The sequence below is a fragment of the Anguilla rostrata genome, chromosome 8 (assembly GCF_018555375.3).
Source record: "Anguilla rostrata isolate EN2019 chromosome 8, ASM1855537v3, whole genome shotgun sequence".
Taxonomy (NCBI): Eukaryota; Metazoa; Chordata; class Actinopteri; order Anguilliformes; family Anguillidae; genus Anguilla; species Anguilla rostrata.
In genome coordinates, this window is record NC_057940.1 from 15,129,700 (window position 1) to 15,152,838 (window position 23,139).

General features: G+C 46.8%; 2 protein-coding genes across 14 annotated transcripts in view; one reads left to right on the forward strand and one right to left on the reverse strand.

Moving 5' to 3' along the window:
- Window positions 1-10,721, forward strand: part of dnajc1 (DnaJ (Hsp40) homolog, subfamily C, member 1) — a 35,012-nt gene extending 24,291 nt beyond the window's left edge. Inside the window, exons 9-12 of the mRNA XM_064346657.1 lie at window positions 5,626-5,745; window positions 8,507-8,555; window positions 9,485-9,903; window positions 10,334-10,721. Coding sequence (XP_064202727.1) covers window positions 5,626-5,745; window positions 8,507-8,555; window positions 9,485-9,903; window positions 10,334-10,402 — 657 coding nt within the window. The 3' untranslated portion in view covers window positions 10,403-10,721. The remainder of the gene's footprint in view (window positions 1-5,625; window positions 5,746-8,506; window positions 8,556-9,484; window positions 9,904-10,333) is intronic.
- A 495-nt stretch (window positions 10,722-11,216) lies between these two features.
- The window catches only part of LOC135260917 (protein AF-10-like), a 73,135-nt gene continuing 61,212 nt past the window's right edge, over window positions 11,217-23,139 (reverse strand). For 10 of the 13 annotated variants that reach the window (XM_064346649.1, XM_064346651.1, XM_064346650.1 and 7 more), the window contains 10 exons: window positions 22,346-22,463; window positions 20,436-20,493; window positions 17,660-17,835; window positions 15,536-15,742; window positions 15,305-15,381; window positions 14,618-14,967; window positions 14,378-14,401; window positions 13,654-13,738; window positions 13,162-13,323; window positions 11,217-12,755 (listed from right to left, as the gene is read on the reverse strand). In XM_064346649.1, the coding sequence (XP_064202719.1) occupies window positions 12,708-12,755; window positions 13,162-13,323; window positions 13,654-13,738; window positions 14,378-14,401; window positions 14,618-14,967; window positions 15,305-15,381; window positions 15,536-15,742; window positions 17,660-17,835; window positions 20,436-20,493; window positions 22,346-22,463 (1,305 nt within the window). In that variant the 3' untranslated portion in view covers window positions 11,217-12,707. Of the gene's footprint in view, window positions 12,756-13,161; window positions 13,324-13,653; window positions 13,739-14,377; window positions 14,402-14,617; window positions 15,062-15,304; window positions 15,382-15,535; window positions 15,743-17,659; window positions 17,836-20,435; window positions 20,494-22,345; window positions 22,464-23,139 lie in introns of those variants that run through there. The other 3 variants (XM_064346645.1, XM_064346647.1, XM_064346655.1) reach the window with 3 other exon arrangements.

Here is a 23,139-nt window from a genome sequence, read left to right on the forward strand (position 1 = left end):
TAAAAAAAAAAAAAGACAACTGAACCAGTTGTGTTATTGAATTCCCCCCCTTAAAGGAAAAAAAAAAAACCTTTTTAAAAGAATGGCTTAAATCTTCACTCTTGTGTGGATTTGAAGACTTGTATGTGCACCACCCTTCAGTTGAGATGTTATTAGTCTCTGGTTTTGTGGCAACTTGCCTGCATTTCTCATTTCGTAACTCCAGTGCGCTACCGGAGGGGAAACGCCATTTCACGTCTGGGACCATGTTCTTCCCAGCACTGGGGGCTTGCTGAAGCTCTCCAAACCGCTGCACCTCTCCTCCACCTCTCCCTCCCTGCCTGTCTCTCTCCGCTCTGAAGCTACCCACCGCTAAGAAACGCGTGGACCTCCTTTAGTGTCAGCCCGACATCATGTCCACCTGTGTCCCATCTGAATGACTGCTTCTCTGTTTGTTTATCCCTGCCTACATTCTGCAGTCTGTCTGTAGACATGCCTAAGTCATGGACCCCAACCTCCCCCCCTTTAAGTGGATCACCTATGGTGGTTGCCAAGCCTGTGCGTAATCCTCTCTGGAAGGACTGCACTGTGCTCTTGTCAGACCGTTAAGAACCACATACAGTGTACTGCTTCAGGCCTGCATGCATATAGTGTGTGGAACTACAAGACGACCTTTCCTGTGTGAAATCAGAGCCTCGCAAGGTTAATCCAGAGGAGCTGATCCAGACCCTCAATCACCCGCAGGATGTCCTGTTAGCTGCTCCCACGTATCTCCTGCATCGCGTGTCCCATTACAAACTTAATAGTTTCACCATCGAGAATAATGTATAATTTACATCTCCCTTTTGACAGCAACAGAATAACTTGCAGTGAAGTGGTGGCATATGTGTGATTATTGTGAGGACCGTTCGACTAATGAAGCCGTGGTGTACCTATTTTTACCTGAGTCTGTGTGATAAATGTTTCAGTTCTGTCGTACTGTCTGTGTGGCTGTAATAAATCTTGGATGTGCAAGACCATCCCCAAAGTAATTAGGCATTCTTAGCTTGCCTTAATTTTGTAGGAAATGCATATTGTATGTGTACAGTTCCCTTAAAAAAGCAATGCAAGCCAGTTAAAGGATCTACCAAGTAAATTACAATACAGTATCAGTACCAGAATAAAAATGAATGTAGTGTTGGTCTTATGTACACGCATTTACGGATAATTATTGCAGTTGATAATGTTTATCTTCCATTTACCTATATTATATAATAGAATTAGAAAATGTAGCTGGCCTGTTCTGTTATAACAGTTTTAAAATATCATCTTAAATGTGTGAAATTGAGGAAATATTTTTTTCCACTTGATAAATTGAAAAATGTGTCATTTCAATTTTAAAAAATCAAGTGGGCAGGCCTGCTTTTGGTACTAGGCACGGCAAAATAGAGTAACTGCACAAGAAAAAGCAATTATTTTGCAACTATACAATTATTTTACCTCTGCAATTTGCAAATATAAATATGTGAAATTGTCAAGACCTTTGTTTTCGAGTGGAAAACCTGGAGGAGCAATGAAAATGCATCATAACCGCTACCTCATTTGTGAGAGAGATGGAGATGGATAAATAAATAAATGAATAAATCGGCCCAGAATCGTGAAACGCTGTTTCTTTGTTGTTTTTTTCCCTTACTCTTCTTCTCTGGGTCACGCGAACGCATGGAATTCGGGCCCTTCTCTCGTCCGCCTCACGGTAGCAATTCGAGATGGTGGCTGCAATTTGATAATTTAACGTCCATTTTGAATAATACGGTGTTTCCCGCGTGTTGTTTCGACTAGCTGTAATTTGGTTTAATTTGAATACAAATGGATTAAGGACCGAGGCACGTATTCAGAATGTTACTTCCATATTCGATAAAGTGTTACATTGACGGCAACACGGAGCACACACACACACACTCACATATATGCATGTATGTATGTGTGTGTATGTAAAATATTAAGAACAAAAACCGTCATATTGGAATAAAAAATATCTTTTTAAAGGCCTATGTTTTTTTTTTCAGTCAGAGAAAAGAAAGAAGCGGAGACGTACATCGGAGTCAGTGTAATTTTTTTGGGAAGAATTATATAAAATGAAACTATGATTGTAATAAGTTTGAGTTTGTACTGTTATTATAAATGTAGCAGGGGTGTACGTGCGTGTTTTGTGCTATGTAGGGGGAATTGCAGGTCAGTTAGATAAATAGATTTATTTCAGCTGCGCTCAAGCGGTGAAGATTATCAGCAGGATCCGCGTGCGGTCAGAACATGTTTTCCCTTCAATTCATCGTTTGGTGTACGCCATGTACGCCATTATGTAGACGACCCTTAAACCCCCGGACGTCATGTTCTGAATACAAAGTTTTTATTAACTTCCGTCCGCGAGGCAACTGCTATGATAAAATTGGTGCTCTTACGTTCATTATCTCTCTCTCTCGCGCGCACGCACATACTTTCTAGCTGCATTTTATGTGAATGGTTTTACTTTAGTTATTTATGCATTAATTTTTTTCTCTTGAATATTGACTTGTTACGCGCTTCTGAAATCGGGTTTGTCGGACGCATTTGCAAAATTTGGCAGTAGATGAACGTTGTGTGAGCTTAAACAACACAATTCTCTTGCTGTTGATTCTTAATGTTTCAATGGTAATATTGCACTTAAATAATATGTGCTGTATGTAAATGCAATCTCTTTCATCAGCTATGACCTTATTTGCCTTTAAATTCATTTGGAAATGCGATAGAAATGCAGAGTTGTGTAGTTTAAATGAGCATAAAAGACCATATTTTACTGTGCTCTCCTGCTCTTGGTCTGGTTGTACTTCACAGATTTGTTAAATAATATAATTGTTTTGTTAATGTTTATATATGACTGTGACGGCAGGGCAAGGTTTTCTCAACGTGAAACGCAGAAGCAGCCGGGGAGATGGGCACATTGTCGCAGTGGGGTTGGATTTATAATCGAATGCAAATTCCTGGGAGGACTGCTCTCCTTCTTACCCCCACTCCTAATTTCCTTTTAGAGAGAGGGGCTGGGACCGGTGATAGTAGTGTAGAGTGTTTGTGCGCGCGCGTGCGTGTGTGTCTATGCGAGGGGAGGAGCTTGGCTGGAGTTTTCCATGCCTGGTCTTGGAGAGGGGGGTGGGGGAGAGAAAGGCGAACATGCAGGAAGGGAGAGCCATTGATCAGGATGGGAGGAGGAGATGAGGCCCCTGTTCTGTGAGCGGATGTTAGTGCACCACAGATAGAGAGTGACAGGACGGATTAGTGTCGCGCTTGGGCTTTGAGTGGAGACTCCCCCTCCCCCCCCCTCACTTCTCTTCCTCCTCTGGAGGTCACTCACCTCAGAGGGTTTCCTGTCCCCATGGGTTTGGGCTAATCTGGACCAGGATGGGCCATGCCCATCCAGAGAATCACCCAACATAGTGATCTTTTCAAATGACCTGTGTGTGCCGCTGGCACATGGATACGCTCCACCATCTCCACCTCTACCTTCACCCCCCCCAAAAAAAAAACAAAACCCTAAAAAAACTAGCACAATCTGAACCTCCTTTAACACATGCACGCATGCACGTACACACACACACACACACACTCACACACAGACACACAGTTCTTTTGTTGAAATTGAATATTTTTTTGGCCTGTCCCCGTTTTAATTTACGTTGTGCCTAATTGGAAATCGTTACCATTTCTTTATTTGATGTATTGATTTAGTTATCTAACGTTCAGTCTTGTGTAAATTGCTGCCACCAAGTTATTGATTGACAAAATGACAAGATTCTTACAAGCATGCCTGCTCGCGCACGCACACACGCACACACACACACACACAATCACTGATGCGCTTCTCATGTTTTGGGAAAGATTGGTTAAATTAGACTGAAAAAAACCTATAGCTTGTGTCTCTGTAATATGTGTCACTGAAAAAGGAATTCAAGCACAGGGAAAATAAGCATTGATTTCATTTCATTCCTCAAAATGATAGCTAATTGTAATGAGTGTGTGGGGGGGGCTTTATAAAGGCCTTCAATCAGCACTTTTCTGAAAGTTCATACTTTTTGTTCAGGTGGGGGGTGGACCCCATGTCTTTCACTTGTGTTTTTCATTGAATTGTCCAAAATAAGGCGCACATTTTGAAATGGTGTCTTTATGTGGGGGGGAAAATGTAGCATCAGTTCTCCTGAGTTCCTGAGAAGAATTAATGGTAACAGGCATGCAAAACACACCCTGATGCTGTGCATTATTCTCCAGCTAAATATTAACTTGACATGCATGTTTGATACGTGGAGGTGGGAGGTGGTGGGGGTGTCACTCATTAGCAGAAGATAAGGCCTGTCTGCTAATGAAGAAGGATGTGTCTGCAGCCGAGCTGGCTGCACCAGGCCCATTATCAGACAGAAGAGAATGAGCAGCAGGGGGTCCACTGGGGGAGCAGGGAAAGTGGTACAGCCAAAATTAAGCCCCCCCCCAACCCCCTCTGATCTGGTGTAGTGAACAAGGTGGGGGAGCAGGCTGTATTTTGGGTGGAGCATAGAGGATTGTGGGTCGGTGTAGGGGACAGAGAGGAATGTAGGGGTGTAGGGGTTAGAGAGGAGTGTAGGGGGTAGAGGAGAGTGTAGGGGTGTAGGGGGCAGAGAGGGGTGTAGGGGACAGAGGGAAGTGTAGTTGGGTGGATGGTGGTGTAATGTTCAGGGGCCTGTGGCATGGGACCCTTCAGATTTTTAAAAGAACTTTATTCATTTTTCTTTTCATTTTACGCAATTATAAAATCCTGCATTTTACAGACCGACCAACTGACTGGTTCTTAATTACGAAACATTACAGGTTGATTTCAGTCTCTGTGCTTTGTTTCTCAGGTTACGCACAGGCAGGGGGGGGGAGGCGGTCAGGGGCCAGAACAACAGATGGGTATGGGGTGAGGGTGGGGGTGCATTCCCCACAGGGATAAATGAACCCAGGTTTTTTCTCCCTCCCCCCCCCCCTCTGCTTTTGAACAGGATAGTCTCTGTGGTTCAGAAGCTCGCCCCTCTGTGGAGTTTTTCTCCACACGGCGGCTGTTTGAGGGTTTGATTTGCAGCGAAACGTGCGTGGCTGCCACATTGACACAGTCAAATCTGCTTAGTAATGCACCATAAGTACACCTATTTATTTTTTTGTTATCATTGTTATTGAGAAGTAATGCATTTAGATTCTTATTTAAATACAGACCCAACGTGATTCCTGGTTGTTTTCATTGGCCGGGCAGGGTTAGCGTTTGGGGGGTGGCGGTAGAGGAGGCAGGAGGGTTAAAGTGATCGTGTTCATGAAGGCGGTGGTGCTGGTCTGCCGGCCGTACGCAGCTGCACTCGGGCTCGGTTGCCGTGATACAAGGGGCCAGGGTTATTAAGGCCTTTCGGTGCGGTCCGCGCCGTTTCCTGCAGAAGGTTCCTGCTCCGCTCTCTGCCTTTTCCCCACAGCTTCTAATTATGTGTGCGCGCGCTGACGGACACCCCGGCAAAGACGGATCACCGGGACATGTCAGCTGCTTTTCTAAGGCCAGGCTGGATGGTTCAGTCTGTTACCAGCCCACCCCCCACCCCCTCGGCTTACCGGGGGCCTTTGTGCCGTTTCATTTCTCCTCAGGCACTGGAGTGGACGGAAGAGGACCTCAGTCAGCTGACTCGCTGTATGGCCAAGTTCCCCGGGGGTACGCCGGGTCGATGGGAGAAGATCGCTCACGAGCTGGGCCGGACGGTGGCTGACGTGAGTTTGGGGGGGTGGAGGTGGGGGGTCAGAGGTACGTCCAAGCTCCCCGGATATGTAATGGGGGGGTGGGTGGTTTGTGATTGACAGTGCAGATAAAGAAACGTGGGCGGGGAGTTTGGATTGTGATTCTTATAGGACAATGGAGCAGTGGAAGGGGAACTGATAAGTAGTCAAAGCAGGAAGTGATGTGAGCGGGGTTGTAGCCTGTTGGTCACTGGGCAGGTTAGGGGAGGAGTAAAGACACATTTATACTGTCTATTGATTGGATGTCCGCCTTCGAAAGAAAAACTGGATTGAGGACAGGGGTGTGTACATTGACACATGCAAATGTGTGATTTATGATGCCCAGATGTGCATGTGGTGGGTTTTGATATAAGAACCTTTTTCTGGGGTCAAGCTAGGCATTTTCAGATTTGAGAACATTCTTGTCTATTAAAGCCAGTGAAAGGACTTTTAATTGGGATATGGCAATGCTGCCTGGTTTCTGCAGTCAGGTCTTGTGCTGTGACCACATGAAAAATATGATTTATTTTACAGTGTTCTTGTATGTAAGGCAGCACGTTGCACAGGTTTACAGCATAGAGAGGATAAAATCAAAACCAAAAATAAGCAAAACTCAAAAAATCACAAATTCATTTGGTACTTGGGAAAAACGCTTAAGATAATTACAATGATTCAATTAGTGCAATCAAAGGTAATCAGCGGATATGGTGTGAAAATGGAAATAAAGGTAGAGAATAGAAATTTGTGAGATACCAATGAAAAGGAGAAAGAAGGAAGAGGGGAGGTGAAAGGAGAGAAAGGATGAAGAGATGGTGACAGGTTTGAGAAAGGGAGGGCAAGTGTGGGAGGGAGAGCAGCGGTAGAGCACATGTTGGGTTATGGCATTTATGGTGAGATGGAAGTTCCTGGTGAATTGACCCACAGGACCACGTTGTTTTCATGTTACACACACACACACACACACACACACAGGGAAAGAGGGGACACTCAGACGTAAATAATGACAGAGGCACTCCTTACGCCCGGCCTTCTTCAATGGAAGAGGTCTTTATACCTGCAAATTTCCATTTAATGCGCACCTTCCCCCTCTCCACACACGCTAATCCCCGGGTCTCAGACAGGCTGTTCTCTGCACTCCCCAGCGCACGGTGCTGTGTGCGGCGCTGTGTGCGGGGCCAGGGGACCCTCTGCCAAATGAATATGGATGAAGGGGAGCCCAGTGCTTTCCTTCCCTCAGACTCGATTATGCTTAGGGCAGAGACACGCTTCCAGCATGAGGCAGCAGAGGCATTGTGGAGGGGAGCAGAGCGCTTGGGGGGGGTGGGCCCGGAAGGAGGGGGAGGGGGAGGGGGAGAGCATGCGGTAATGAGAGCCTGGCTGAGTCCAGTGAGAGACTCGGCCTGCTCGTGTTACCTGCCTGTTAATGGAACTCATCCTCTGTGAGTGGGGGGGGAGGGGGTAAGCCCATCCCTGCGGTGCTTAATCCCCCTCCCCCCATACACACACACACGACACACACACACACACACACACCACGCAACACACACACGCACATACACACACACGCGCACACACACACGCACTCGCACATGCACACACACACACGCACATGCACAAATGCACACGCACACACACACACGCGCACTGCACCTGGTAACCTGGTAGTGGGGACTGCGGCGTTTCTTTTGTTTAGTTTATGGGTGTAGGAGGTGGCGGGGTTCAGGCTCACTAGACGAGCCCCCACCCAGCTGCTCTCCTGGGACTGAGAGCCGCGCCCGGGGTACGGCCGCTAACGTAGGCGGGACTGAGGGCCGCGCCCGGGGTACGGCCGCTAACGTAGGCAGCCCCCCGTCTCCCGAGGCCTTCGCTCAACCTGGGCACCAACTGAGCCTCATCTTCAACAGAAGCATTAACTCAGTGGTGTTAACAGTTATGTTCATTTTCATGCCATTTCACATATCTAGACACCGCAGAAATACCACACATTCAGCGCAGACCTTTGGAAATATGCTTTTTTTGGGTAACACTTTCTATGAATGGTCTTTCATAAAATTTGTAAAAACGTATTCATAAGCACAACATGGCACCCTCATAAGCTCTACATTCACATCCATAATTGTGTCAAATGAAAAAAGACATTGTGTGTCACTTGTTGTGGTAATTGACACCTTATGAATATTTGTGGTAATTAACATAAGCATTGCTTATGAAGGGGCTATGTAGGGGCTATTAAGGGGTCATATTGTCTTATGGAGGCTCATTCAAAGTGTGTTATTTTTGTTTGCTTTCTTGTGGCGTTAGAAACCGGTGAATAAGGAAGGCAAATGCTTCCATTTCAAGAACAAAACAAACTTATGCAGTCTCTGTTGGCTTTTAAAAAGCACAGGGCCTGAGCAGGCCTTGAAAAGATGTATTCTGAATAGTAATGAAAGAGCAGACCCATCCTTACAGGAGGGAAGGAGCCATTATGTTCTGGAGGTGGCTTTTTAAAACATATTTGTGGGTTATAATAGTTATCGAAGGGTTCTTCTGATGGTGAGGCATGTAGGGGGCAGAGAGAAATAAAATAAATACTCAGATCTGGGGGTGGTTTGGGGAAAAAAAAAAAACTTTCACAGCACAATTTAGAAAATTCTGTGAAACTTGGGTCTGCCTGTTTTGCTTTGCGGATGTGTGGAATAAAATCTTTATGTGTTTGTATACATTCGTTCCCAAAGTAAATGATGTAATAAAAATGAATGCTTCTCTCTCTCAGGTTACTTCTAAGGTGAAACAAGTCAAAGACTGCGTCACTAACACATCAGGTAGGACATTTGGAAAATCATTTTATATGCTGCAATTACGACTGTCGGTCTGCGGTTATAGACGTACAAAAGGGAGGCAAGAAGATCTATTCTCCCTTATTTCACAAATGGAAATGGGAGAGTTGCGAACAGCTGGAGAGAAAAGGAGGTTTATGATTGTGAACAGAGAGAACACCACATTAACGGTGATAATTTGGACACCGCATGTGCTTTGAAAGCCAAATCGAATATTTGATATTAAATTCCAATATGCCACTTCCTTGTGTGTGAATGCGCCACATATAATGTTCTGTAATAAAAATGTAGATTGGAGGCAGTGCCTCATAATGGAATGGTTACATGCTGTGTAATCAGAAGGTGGAAGGTCTGAATCCCAGAAAGGGGCCTGGCCTGCCTGGTCATTGTGCCAGTGAGCAAGCTACCATACCTGAATTGCTTGCCACCAGTAAAATAGTATATTTAAAAAAATGAAAATGTTGAAGTCATGTTTGATTAGACAGCTTGTTAAACAAATGATAATTAATCATTTAATTTATACAATGTTTTTATTATGAATATAACAGCAAGGTATTAACACAAGCATCACCTGATTATTATTTTTTAGAATCCAGAATAGTGTCTCAGTCACTGCATACGATTGTTGTTGTATAATGAATGTGATGCGTTTAATATCTGTTGGGTGTTCTTACCAGGATTTGTTTTGCATTGGAATATCTAAGGCAGGAGGCCTAAGTGTTTTTTTTATTTTTTCAAGCCGCCTGTGGGTAGTTGCCATTTGATTTATGCCACATCTGTGGACTTTTAACTTGCATCGCATAATGATCAATAGATATAATTGGACACAATTCCAGTATATCCTAAATATGCACAAACGTTTTTTTGCAAATATGAGATTGGGGAATTCTGATCTCCCTTCTCTCTTTCTCCAGGACTAGTGAGGCTGTCCGAGCTGCGGGGCAGTGGCGCCCAGGTGGGGAAGGGTTCGAGACCTGGGGTCCTGCCCGACAGCATCATCACACAGCGGGAGGAGGAGCCTCCGGAGGAGCCAATGGGTGGAGACGACGGGGAGGGCGGGGTCAGGCGCAGGAGGACTAATCAGACTGTGGGGGAGGAGAGGGAGAGGGAGAAAGAGAAGTCCAAGGGCCGCAGGCAGAAGGACTTCGACCCCACTGCCGCGGAGGACGACAGCGGGGACGAGAAGAAGCCGGGGCGGGAGCGGACCCCCCCCTCCGAGGACATCTGGACTCAGAGCCAGCAGAGACTCCTGGAGCTGGCCCTGCAGCAGTTCCCACGAGGCACCTCAGAACGCTGGGACAAGATCGCCAAGGTGGTAGCAGGGAAGAGCAAGGTGAGCAGCGCCGGCGTGTGCACAGCGTTACTCAGACCAGCGCGCCGCTCTGCGGCTTCATGCAGAGCTCCACGGGGGTGGACAGGACACAACCCTGATGTGTACGGACACAGGAATCTGTAAAACTGGGCACCTCTGATCCTCCGGTCACTGACACGGGCAGCTTAGCATTAGCATGCTTACCGAGGGGGAATGGGAAGGTAGCGGTCTGGTGTTTTTCAGCAAACAGCCAGATTTTCACCAGCTCTTGGGAGAGGCCAAACCGACTGTTGGTTACCACCTGTTTTTGAATCCAGTGAGACTTACCTCTTGTTACTGCTCCATAAGTTGCTTACCATGTCAGCTTATATTTAAATACAGGTGAATTTTGGGAGAAGAGTTGTACGGCTGTGGATGTGACCAGACCTGCTTGTGTGGTTCTCTCCTGCAGGAAGAGTGTATGATTCGATACAAGCTGCTGGCAGAGCTGGTGCAGAAGAAGAAACAGGCCAAAAGCTGAGTTCTGTGCTCCAACGTTTGCTCGTCTGCCTGTCACGTGCCTTACGACCTGTCAATCATCCATCTGAGCCCTTTCTGGGCCCGCCCACTTCACAGCGGGGACTCCAGCATGCAGCGTATGGGCACTGCCTTTCCTCCCAAAGTGTTCGTCTGAATCCCCAGACATGTTGAATAAATTGGTTTTATTTATTAATTGAAGAAGAGCCCTCTGTATCTTTTTCATATAATTTTCATTTTTATGCAACGAGGGCCAGAATATGGATGGGCCCGAATTGCGATTTTTTGAAATGCATTAAAAGAATTTTTCCACCGGTATGAAACCAGTGTGTTCTTTTTTTACAATCTTGGGTTACCTGCGGACCCGCTGTGAGTGCACGGCTCAGAGCTGGGGATTAAACACGTCGGTACTCGTGTGTACAGGATGAAAAAAACGAGCTGATCTGAGTCAAACGTGACTTGGAAAACACTTTATTTAGCAACCAAAATGCTTTGTGTCCTTCTGTTTCTAAAATAAACACATTTCATGTACATTTTACATTTGGAGTCTTCACTGCTGGTCACAGAATATTAGAAATATGAGAAGTTGCCTTCGAAAGGGCTTCTGTTTTTTTTTTAAACTCAGAGGACCTAGCAGTTTCAGTCCTGTACGCACAGTACTTCAGTAGTCAGAAGTATAAAATTCAGAGTGATGGGGATCAAAGCAGAACTGTTCAAACTTCAGCAGACACACGACACCGAGGGTTCAAGTTTCAAGTAGGAAGGAGGTAGGAAAGTTTTACCCTGCAGTGTAAAGAGCAAACTCGACAGTGCTAAAGTAATGTAAATCATCTTTAATTTAGAACTTTTGAAACCATTGCTTTACACTACAAAGTTGATTCCATATATAACAGGTTCTTGCTACAAGCTGTATAAATCACATTTTTCTTCAGACATAAATAACAGTTTTGGTGCTATTCTGAAATAGAAACTTTTTTTGAGATTTGTCAAATGCTGTACAAAGAAGGGAAAAGTTGTTGCCAAAAAAGAAAAAAAAAATTACAAAATGTGCACCGTCAAGAACACGGTGCAAGATTTCTAAAAAGATTTCCCTGCATATTTAAAAATAAATACTTTGTGTCCAGTTTGTCACCCATGAGGCTGAAGGAAACACTGGAACAAAAACTGAGGTGGCATCACAACACCAAGGAGAAAGAAACGCATATTTACACAAACGAGGTAAAACTGTGCAATTCCAAACTGACCAGGCTCGCTCTAATCCAAAAATCTGCATTCAGCTCTGCACACAGTTGAGGCTGTAAGGAGCCTCTTACAAGTGAGCCTCCGCTATCAAAAATCTTTACGCAGTTAGATTGTCCTCTAGATCTAGCCGAACATATAAATGTATGCTAGGCAACCCGAGCTGAACGAATTTGAAATCACCATTGAAACAGTAGTAGGAACACAAAGGATCTCAATGATAAATGGAAAACTGGGTGTTTTACAAATACGTAATCTTGTGCACATTGTGGGCGAGGACAAAACAGACAAAGTCAGCTTTCTGTGGCACTGCTACATACCTAATGCTACACACCTAATGCACTTTTTTTTGGATAGAGGCAAAGCGGATCGAAACACAGATTTGATTGTACTGTCGGAGCTGCAGAGTGATGCTGAAACGTTGTGTGAGTGGGTGGAGAACGCAGGCAGGGTCTTTGACAGTCAGCCAGACAGCATTGGACCGGCAGGAGGCCCAGTGACTGCTCTCAGTACAGTGGCCATGGCGGCAGATGCCTGATTGTGGGCCTCCGTCGTCTCCCTCCGCTGTACCAGGATCAGTTTGCTCAGCCAAGGATCAGGACAAATGCAACTGGAGGACCCTTGGTAGCCGTGCTCGGCGACGCTAATCTCGCAGAGACTCATTTTTAGTCTGATGTCTCGACAGGGCGCGATTTGTATTCACCAGGGCCAATTAAGTCAAGTTATAGTGTTCATGTTGGCCCAAGTGGAATCCCAGAATGCACTGCTGTTCAATTAAGTGGCCCCAAGACCCGGCAAGATGCAAGCCAGCCTACCGCCACCTCCCACTGCTGGACCAAGGTTCGACCGGAGTTAGGTTCACACAATCCCTCCCTCCCTTTCCACGGTGATACTCTCGGCTGGTCGTTGGTTCTCTGGTGGCCTGGGCTGCTCAGTGGGAATTCTGTTTCTGTGCAGTGCAGCTTGGGGCTCCTCTACGTCTCTCCGGGAGGGTGTTCTCCAGCCGCTGGGAATCTCGAGTCTCGGCTCTAAGATGGCGGCTGCTGAGAGGAGCTTTTGGGGAGGAGACGTCAGCTCTTCTCCTGCCCGGCCACCGCTCCACCCTTCTCCACCAGCCTCTGTGGAGAGTGGAGGGTGGAAAGAAACAGAGGGTGAAATTCAATCTTATAAATCGCTAGAAACTAAAATCGTGGAGGACCACAGCGTCTGGAGGTTTATGTCTCTTATCAATCAACAGCCAAATTTAGACCTTGATCACTCGAGTGTTGTAAATGAAGCAAAAACTAGCAGACAGCACAGTTCTCCAGGACTCCTAAAGTCTGAAACCCCAGCATCTTTCTAACATGCAGTTTATGCTGTACAATTCTGTCATTTATCCTTGTTCCCTGCAGCCATTTTAATGTGCTATACATTATGTGGAAAGTAAAGAAGAGAACAAAACAAATGTGCAGAATGAAATGGAAGGATGCATGCGGTGTCCATGCCAGGGAGCAGGCGCCCACGCATACCCCCCCGCCCACTCACCGCGGTTTTCTGAGCGGCCTCAGCGTGCATGGCCAGGAAAGGGTTGGCGGCGATGGCGCCCTGGGCGGCCGGGAGCAGGCTGCTGATTGGCAGCTGAGAGGAAGAGAGATGCTGCTGCTGCTGCTGCTGCTGCATGAGCTGGTAGAGAAGTGTCTGCTGCTCCTGAGACACAGGAAACGCACAAACAGTGAGAACAGCGACTGGACACAGTGCAGTACTACAGCATTATGAGCACACGAACACACTCATACACATATAGTACTACAGCACTACGAGCACCCGCACCCAAACATACACCAATAGAAATCAGCACAAAGCGCATTATGGCATACCTTATTTAATCTACTTGTACACAGAGTTTGAGTTTGATCAGCGATGTTAATTTATACAGTGTCACTGTCTATGAACGTCCACTCAATCCTGTTGCTTGTGATTACCGACATTACGTGCCAAATGAATGTAAATTTCCATTATGTGCAGGGAGCCTCTTACCGGAGTGGGGAAGAGTTGCTGGAGCTGGTGCTGGTGGAGGAGGATCTGTCTCTGCTGTTCTGAGATCAGCCCCAGGCCTGCCGTGCTAGAGGATCGAGAGCACACCACACGGCAGTGCTGTCAGGACTACTGTTCTGAGATCAGCCAAAGGGGCCTTCTGTTCTTAATGCTAAAGAACATGCCACCACACATAGCACTGTCAAGGTTACTGTTGGCATTTATCATGTCACCACATGGTCGGCACAGCGCTAGGTAGCTTTTCTGTGGACAAAATGCAGGGGTGGCAAATGGGTATAGAACAGAAATACACAGACATACACAACACCACAGCAAGCGGCAGACCACCGCACAACACAGCGCAGTCCCAGCGGTGGATTGTTCTTTCTGCCCGATAACACAATCCAGGGTGCTGCCAAAAACTTAACCCAGCATTCACTGGGAGAAGGCACACTGGGTAGTGTAGTTCATTAGAATTAACAGTCCACTGAACAGTGAGACGAAAACACATTTTGTAGGTTTCTTTTGCGGCAGAGTAAAACCATAGCTTTTGCTGTCTCCCTTGAGTGCATTCCACCTGGAGGATTAGATGCTTTAACGAGGCACACCACAACAAGACAGCTACACACAAACAAGTCAAAGACGGGACTGTTCAACAACACTTCTGGGGCTGTCTGACTTTGCACATGCTGCCACGGCAACGGTGCACCAACAGCGAGGAGCTCACCTGGTCTTTGCAGGTGTGGCACCGCTGTGATCCAGGGAACAAAGGCAGAAGGAGAGAACATGCAAAGAATCAACTACATGGGTTCAGCTAGTTTTACACGCCTGGACATAACAAGAATTGGACACTAACCACTTGATTGAGAGTTACAGCCCCATTTTACAAACCAGCAGGGATTATAATATATAAGCCTCATGTCAGAAGCTGGTGTGTGTGTGGTTGTGTGGAGGGTGCAGGGCTCACCTGTTGCCCAGGGAGCTTGGCAGGGTGAGGGACACTCCAGGCATGGCGGCGGGGTGGGGGAGGGGGGTGGTGCTCTGCGCCAGGCTGGGAGAGGTTTGGATTACGCCATTCAGGGCCCCAACAATGCCGTTCATGGCCAGCTGGCCGCCCTGGATGGCCCCCATCAGCCCTGTAACCCCAGGGAGGGCGGGAAGGGAAGGTGCTGTGGCGGTGGGCGTGGCCTGCAAGGCTCCGCCCACCACCCCGTTCACCTGTAGCTGCTGCTGGCCAGGCTGCGGGGAGTCGTGGCCCAGCGAGGGAGGGGTGGAGAGGGAGGAGACGCTGCTGCTGCGTCCTCCGGAGGGGGGGTCCTGGGGGGGAGATCGAGGGCGGGGCTCACTCAGACCTTCTTAAACACCACTCCCTCTAAGCAATACCGCTGCCATCCCATTGGCTGGCCCAAGGCTAAGGCACAAATTAAAGATAAAATTTTTCAGCAAACGAGTGTCCTACAAATACTATAATTTATTCCTTTTTTAACATTAATACCATTAATTTTTTTACAGATGTGTTGTTGCATGTCGAATTGCGTGAGGTTTGCACATTACATACACCTTGAGCTAAACCACCACTTGTCTCACAAGCAAACATTCCATAGTTCATCTATTTGTCTAATTTCCATGCAGTATGAGGCAGAAGCTGACATACCTGCATGGCTAGAGGGAGTGTAGAGTCTGGTAAGAAGCTGCTGCCCAGCTGTGGACTTTTGCTGCTGTTCAACACATCTAGGATTGAGGAAAAGGCTGTCAGCACCAACCGCACAAACACACATGCAAAAAATGAACTAGTCCTTCAGACAATGGTACACCCTCCTGAGTAGAGTGCAATATGTCCCATTAAGCAGTGTGTGTGCGTGTGTGTGTGTGCTTGAAGGCTGACCTGTGTGTGTGCTGGAGGGGAGTGGGCGGGGTGAAGAGGAGGAGGAGCCAGTGGAGGTGTAGGCGGAGCTAGCCGGTGGGAAAGGAACGGAAAGCTGGGCACTCAGCAGCTGCAGACGTTCCTTCTTCACAGTCAGAGTCCGTATCTGTTCCTCCAGCCGCCTGTTCTCCACCTGCAGCTGGTGCAGAGACTTAAGCATGCCCAGCACTGAGAGAGAGAGAGGGGGGGGGGGGGACAAAAAGAGATCAGCTTTACTTGAGAAACTTGAGAAACAAGAAAATGTGCATGATAAATAAAATTATAAAACAAAGAAAAAAAAGCATAAAAAAGACAAAAACATCCGTGTCTCCTTGGCCAACATGACAAGAAAAAAAAATTGTGAGAACAGAGGAAGGACAAGAAACATGACAGGAAAAGCATGTGACCACTACGCCTGTGAAATATGGGAAAATAAGCGAGAGCAAGAGTATGAGGAGACAGATTCATACAAGCTCAGGTCACCAGGGAATCAGACATTCAGGCTAACTCCAAAATCTATGAGTAGTGAGGATTTAAATAACGCCATCTCATTTAGTGCATCTAAAAGTTGCAGCAAAATCTGAAAAACATTTACCACACAGAAAATCCATTTATAAAAACATATATAATGCAACAGGCAAAGCCAACTTTAAATCCCATTTAAAAGGAGCATTGTGCTCACTTTCCATTACCAGGTAAATATCCTTCTGATGTGGAATGCACAGGTTTTAAAGCGATTTAGGCACTGGACTCCATCAGTCTTAAAGACGAGTTTAGAGAGAAAAGGAGATGAGTTTTAGATCGGGGGGGGGGGGGGGGGGGAGACAAGGCCGGTGGACAAGCAATAATCCGGGCCTTCTGGCACCTCATCAGATCCCTGAATAAAATGATCCTCTCATTCAGAGGAAATGAGATGTTCCCAGAACTTCCCTCCGACGCCACCACGCGCATCTCATTTCCTGGGAAACGGCAGGGACTGCATGTGGCCAGGAGCAACCGCGATGGCTGCGCCGAACATATCCGGGCGCTTTAGCGTAGCCCGGGGCGCAGCCCAGTGAAGAGGCGCCCTCAGGGAAGGTGGGTGGGCCCCTTTGCTGCCCTGGGGGCCCCCGTGCCATCTGGTCTCTCAGAGGCCCCGGGCTGGAACCCGTCCTAATGTGCTCCGTCTAACAGGATTAGCCGCGCGCGCACTTCCTCGCGCGCCATTAGCATTTCTATCATCGCAGCTGCCATTCGTACAGCGCAAACAGGCCAAAACAAAGCGCCAGGCCCTGCTACCGCGTTAAGGAAGCCAGAGCCACCAGAGATCTCGTCCTGGACACCAACTAGGAGCTCTCAAATCTATTAATAACCACGAAAAGATGGCGGCCTGTGACAATACCTCAAGAACGCAGTCATGTACATAATAATCAAATAGACAATAAAATGGCATTGAACTGAATGATGCAATAGCCAACATGCTTTCATTCAATGGTAATTACTGTCATTTTGCAACTATGGAAGCAATTACGCACAGATTAGGCGTAATGAAACCACAATGTAAACGGCAAAATTGTGATTCTAGACATTCATTCAATTTGACATGCACTCATTGACTGGACAGACAATATAGGTGCGACTGCTCCGTATCATCCTAAATTAAACAATGTAATTTGAGTTATTTTTGAGCAACACCCTCAAGATAATGTATGTCATTTACATGGAAAATAACACAAAAACGAATTATCTGTACTACAAAATTCTTTATTTCCACAGCCTAGACTCGTTCCTAGTGTGCTCAATCTGGCAACCAAGCAGCATATGTTACGTTTTCCTGATATTTTATTTTTCAAACATTATAAATTCGACCAATTGTAGAAGGTGATGAAACAAACATCTAGCTAAATTAATTATTTTTTTTAAATCAACAGTTAACAACAGAAACTGAAACACAATTAAATAATGTCTTCTTGTGTACGAGAAGCATTGTAGTTAGAATTAATTTGGGCCTAAATCTCAAAGTATCTGCTCCTGTAAAAAAGGAAGGAAGCAGGATGCAGGAAGTAGGAAGCAGGAAGTGGGAAGTAGCAAGCCAGGAAGGAAGCAGGAAGTAAGAAGTGGCCTTACAGTCCCCAGAGGTCCCTTGCTGTAGGAGAAACTGCTGGCCCTCATTCCACTGCCTCTCCAGCAGCTGCTCTATGCTGTTGGCCACTGGGGGCGCTGAGCTTGTGCCGTTGGCGGTCGAACCCAGGACACCTGCACCAGGTGGGTCATAGCGGATCTGCAGACCGCTCACAGGAGACCTAGAGATGGGGGTGCGAAGACAGAGACACAAAAATGTCAGATGAAAACTTTGGTTAGCTTTATACATAACAAAGAAGACTACAGTGATACAACTACTTTTTTGTAATGAAATACGTGAAACACAAATTTACTTTTTCTTTTATGCACTTGGTGTCTAGTTGACAGTGGTTTACACATGTTGTTTAGAGTTAAAGCCACATCTTGTACACACCTTAAAAGGGATATTTAACTTTGGTATAACAGAAGAAATTTTGTGAAACTTACCCCATTGTATTTGCATAGCATGAATACTAGCAACATCAGCTGCTGACTGTCTCTGCTGACCGTTAAAGTCATCACCGTTTCTGCCAGTTGTCTGGCTCCCAATTCACTCCCATTCATTTTCGGGACCTTCCCGAAATGAAGTTTTAAAGCACAAAGATAATAAATCAATAAAAGAGCGCACTAATGTCAAAAGGTCTGTTTTTTTTATATCTGATATATTTTCGACATTTTATTGCCTTATAAAATAAAAGGAAATCCGGAAAAAAGTGATGTATTCTTGCTGACAATAACATACCTCACATGGGCGCGTGCATTAAAATGATCAAACTACGGATTGCTGTATTTCTACGCAGTACCCAGTTTGAAAATAATTCCTCTAGCCAACCTGAACCTGAAAACATCAAGAAAAAAAACAGTCCTTTTGACATTAGTACTCTCTTTTATCGATCTACTATCTATCCTCCGTAGTTAGTGTAAGCTTTAAAACTACTCATTTCGACGAGGTCCTAAAAATGAAAGGGAGTGAGTCGGAAGCCGGAAGTAACGCTGATGCTGTTTACGGTCAGTAGGGACAGCTGATGTTGCCAGTACTCACTCTATGCAAATACAACGAGGCTAGCTCCACAAAATTACTTGTGTTATATCAAAGCGAAACATCCCTTTAATATAACAAGGCAGTATAATAAAGTGCATTAAGGTGCTCGTTTTATTGCACTCTCGCCAACAGTGGCTGCGAGATACACTGCAAGTGATTCAAAATGAGCGTTCCGAATAGAGGAGAGAGAGTGAGAAAACCAGGACCGACGCAAGGGCAGAAAGGCTGACACGTTTAAACCCAGCTTTCTTGTTACTCAGTCACACTTCTAAAAACGATCCTGCGGGGACAGTGTACTTTTGTCCGAAAGTGTATAGGTGGCGTTAAACAAATAAAGACGTGTTTTGCGACAAGCCCCGAGGCTTTAACGGGCTACTGCGGTAAATCTCGCTCAGCTCCCATTCAGACAGCCTCCTGATCGCTGTTATTATTATGAATGTGTCCTGCGTCAGACACTTCATCAATACTGAAAGCGCGCGCAAATCCATTTCCCAAGCAACCCTGCCAGCGCCGGTCTGCCATCAATCTTCCCAACTGCAGCCACCGAATTAATATTAATCGCGCTTGGGTCCCGTCCTGATCCGCGCTCCCATCGGCTAAAACGCTCCCAGTTACGCCAGTGCTCTCGCCTTCCCACAGCTGGGAAAGCGCTGTGGGCCCATCTGCCCGGGATCTGCCAGTTTCCTATTTTTAAATGTGTTTTTGCGTCTGTTGTAACTCCACCAGAGCCACAGACTGAGAACAGGCTACGCAGACACACACACACGCATGATTCCTGTCATGTTCAAACCCTTTTGAATGTTGTACGTCGCTCTGGATAAGAGCGTCTGCCAAATGCCTGTAATGAATGTACACATATATGTCCACTGTCTTTTCAAAAACTCATTAACTTAATGCTTGAGTATGGTACCTACATATTATAAAAACAGAGCTTTTGTATTGAGCCAGCATATACAGACAATATAATAACTCACAACTGTTGGCAAAACCATCAATAATTTTAGTTCACAGTATCACAAGAATAATACATTTATCAGATAAAATGAAATCTATAAACTACTTTTTTTTTTACAATTCCACACATAATTAAAAAAAAAAATTTAGTACCAAATTAGCCAACTTGAAAGTAAAAAAGAAATGAGATTTCTCACATATTGTTAAGTTGACCCTTTTACTGTCAACCAATACAGGGAGAAACCGTTTTAGGACCCTGTAGATTAATAAATAATTCGAATATTTATTAAAACAGTGGAACACTACTTCATGAACTTGGTCATGTATTGGAGTGGTCACACTTATCGATAAACAAACATTCTATATTATTATTATAGAATTATTATTATATGTATTTCTATATTATATTTATGTAGCTGCATTTTTAAAATGCACACATATAATTAAGAATAAAATAACCATTTGCAAGTTTCTGTTCACATATTCACATGGATATAGAGGTATGAAAACATTAGCTTTGTCTATACAACACTAATCTGTTGAAATGACAACAAATAATTGGCAACTGAAGAGCATTCTCCACACCAAACACTGTTCCCTTTGTGAACCCGAGACAGACAACTTATCAGCCAGTTAGAAAAAATGAAAAGGATCTTCTGCTGATAAGATTAGAGACACTAACCACAGGGAGAAGGAGAGGAGGGTGGGGCTGTGTTGGGGTGGGGAGAGGGTGGAGGAGGCAGGAGATTGGGGCGATGCTGGCAGAGGAACAGGAACAGGACTTACCGAGGGGAGAGGTTCGATTTTGGCGACGCTCCTGAAGTGGAGAAGCCCAGGTCGGGGTCTGAAAGGTAAACAGCGTGGAGTATGTCAGGCATCTGGCAGCGGCGGCGGTGGCAGCGGCCCGCCGCTCCCCAGGCTCAGGGGGCCACTGTGCCGCCCGATCCATCCCCGATGCTGAGTGAGAGTGATCTTTGGCAGCCAGTCCCTGAACACTGAGTGAGTCCCCGCATGACTCGCAGTGCCTCTTCCTTACCACACACCCCCCTTCCGCACGCTCACACACAGGCTCGCACGCACACGCGCGCACACACACACACACACACACTGCACTGGGAGTAGACACTTCTTTTCATTTTCCCCAGTGAGAGTAATGAATCACACATGCGGACAGACGGTCCGGCAGAACCCCCCTCCCCCAGCAAGCCACAGTCAGGCAATTCCATCCCCCCCCCCCCCACACTTTAACACTTTCCAGCCCTCCGCTCTCCTCAGCTCGCCCACAAACACCCCCCCCCCAGCCCGCAACTGCATGTTCCATACATCACCCTCGTGGGCCGGCCGTCAGGAACGCCACCCGTCCGCAGGGTAAACTGCGAGAGAGGCCAGGAAGCACGTGGCTCCGCCCTGAGGCCTGCTGCCACGGAAACAGAGCTAGCCCACAAATCCACTGTCCTAAACTCACACTGACCTACAGCGGCACATTCACACTTCTGCGCAAATACTGCATCAAAAAACTACACCAGTCACACACAATGAAGACTCTGCACACAGCATGACATGCTAGCAGCTACATCAAGACCCACAGACCTGAGTACTGGGCCCTTTAAAAAAGAAAAAAAGGGGGGGAAAAGGGAAAAAAAGAGCGCTCTTTCCTCCATTGTTAGTCCAGTGACCCTGTGACCCCCCTTTGAGGCGAAAGGCATGACTGATCCATTATTTCTCAAATGCCACAGCCGTTCCCCCCAATTTCCACTCCCCTACCCCTCCCCCAACCCTCTCAACCGCCCCCCCCCCACACCTCCCCCAAACCCTTCCCAACCACCCCACCCCAAACCCCCACCCTGTGCATGGCTAAAGGGTCCTGCAAAAAAAAAAAAAAAGACTTGCGAAAACAAAACCCTCCTATTCACTCCAGAGAACAGGAGGGGGGGGGGGGGGGGCTGCGTGTGCTCCAAACCAAACTCCGCCGCGCGGCTACAGTTTCAAACTGGCTCCCTTCTCCAGACAGTATACCGATGTATCCAGTGCAGTAATACTGTAATAACTTGGTGGGCAATAACACGGTTCATTAAGCAGATGTGTATATTCTCTGTCACGGGTTTCTGTTTTCGGGCCCCGTGCGCGGAGCGGGCCCCGCTCGGCCCCGCATATTCCCCCGCTCCCAGAATGAGGTGGCGGCGGGGGGCAGGGCCAATATTTTGTGTCTATTTGTCTCACGCAGACAGCGGTGGCAGACCCCGCGTTTTGAACTCCTCAAAGTAAAACATATTAACATTTGATTTATGCGCAGAAAAAAAAAAACATGTACCAGTAATATCGGGCGAACAACGCACACATTATTCACCTACGCCTCCCACGCACATAAATCAAAAATTAATATCGCGCGTGTGCAATTATGTGCTGTTCTCATACACTTGTCATTTATATTTCTCTGAGTGCAATTTCTGCGGTCTGCCTGCTACAGTACATTTACAAAAAAAAACCCAGTATGGGGAGAAAAAGACTGTGGAGTCACTATGTGATTATTTGACAATTCAGTTTGAAAAAATGCTAATAATGTTCATCAGCAACAGCTGATTTTTCTCCACGAGGCCAGAACAGACAGGCTCCAGGCTGATACAGTTGCAGGTGCTGCTGGGACACGTGCGTGCGGTGAAAGGTGTGCGGGCGGAGCCCGTCTCAGGCGGCCTCACCTGCAGGGGAGCTCTCCGACTGGGTGAACAGGGAGGCCATGGCGGAGTTGGGGTTCAGCCGGTTCCCGAACATGTGGGGGGGCGCCAGGTTGAAGGAAGATCCGGGCAATGCACTGGACTGTGGAGGAAGAAACAGATGCCACAACTTTAGCCTGGTGGACAGTGGGATTAGCGACAGACAGGATCAGGCCACCTGCCACCTGGATTGCGTCCGACACACCAGTAACCAAAGCGTTCCAGGGCAAAAGAACGAAAGTCTTCCGTTAAAAAGGCTTATTGGGGGGGTTTCTTCATCGCCACAGGGCAGTTGGCAGCTGATGATTTTCACACCGGCAATGCTCCAGCATGAGGTAACGCACCTGGAGGTGTGGGCTGGTTGCCATGGAGATGCGCCAGTGGCGGCGTCACCGTGGTGCTCTGCTGACCGCGCACTTCCGCTGGTAATTATGTAATTAAACCAGGGTGGGGGCGGGGGCGGGGCAGCACATGTCAGAGCAGTCCCTGGCCTGCACTGCTGGGTTTGCGTTGGGTTATTTCTCTATGCCCGCATTCCCCAAGCCCTCTCCCTCAAAACTGCGCAACACCTCCAGGGGTCATCTTGTGTGCTAGCGTGTGTTTTTACTTTTTTTATTCAGTAAATCATTAAGAGAGAGAGGGCCTGTAAGGCAACCCTAACCCTCCCCCACCCCCCTCCCCGAGATCCTACATCTGAAGCAGAGAGGAAGGAGCCTGGCCTGCATCCAGCGTCCAGCTCCCCCCTCACACCCTCCCCCACCCTGAACTCTGCCTCCAGC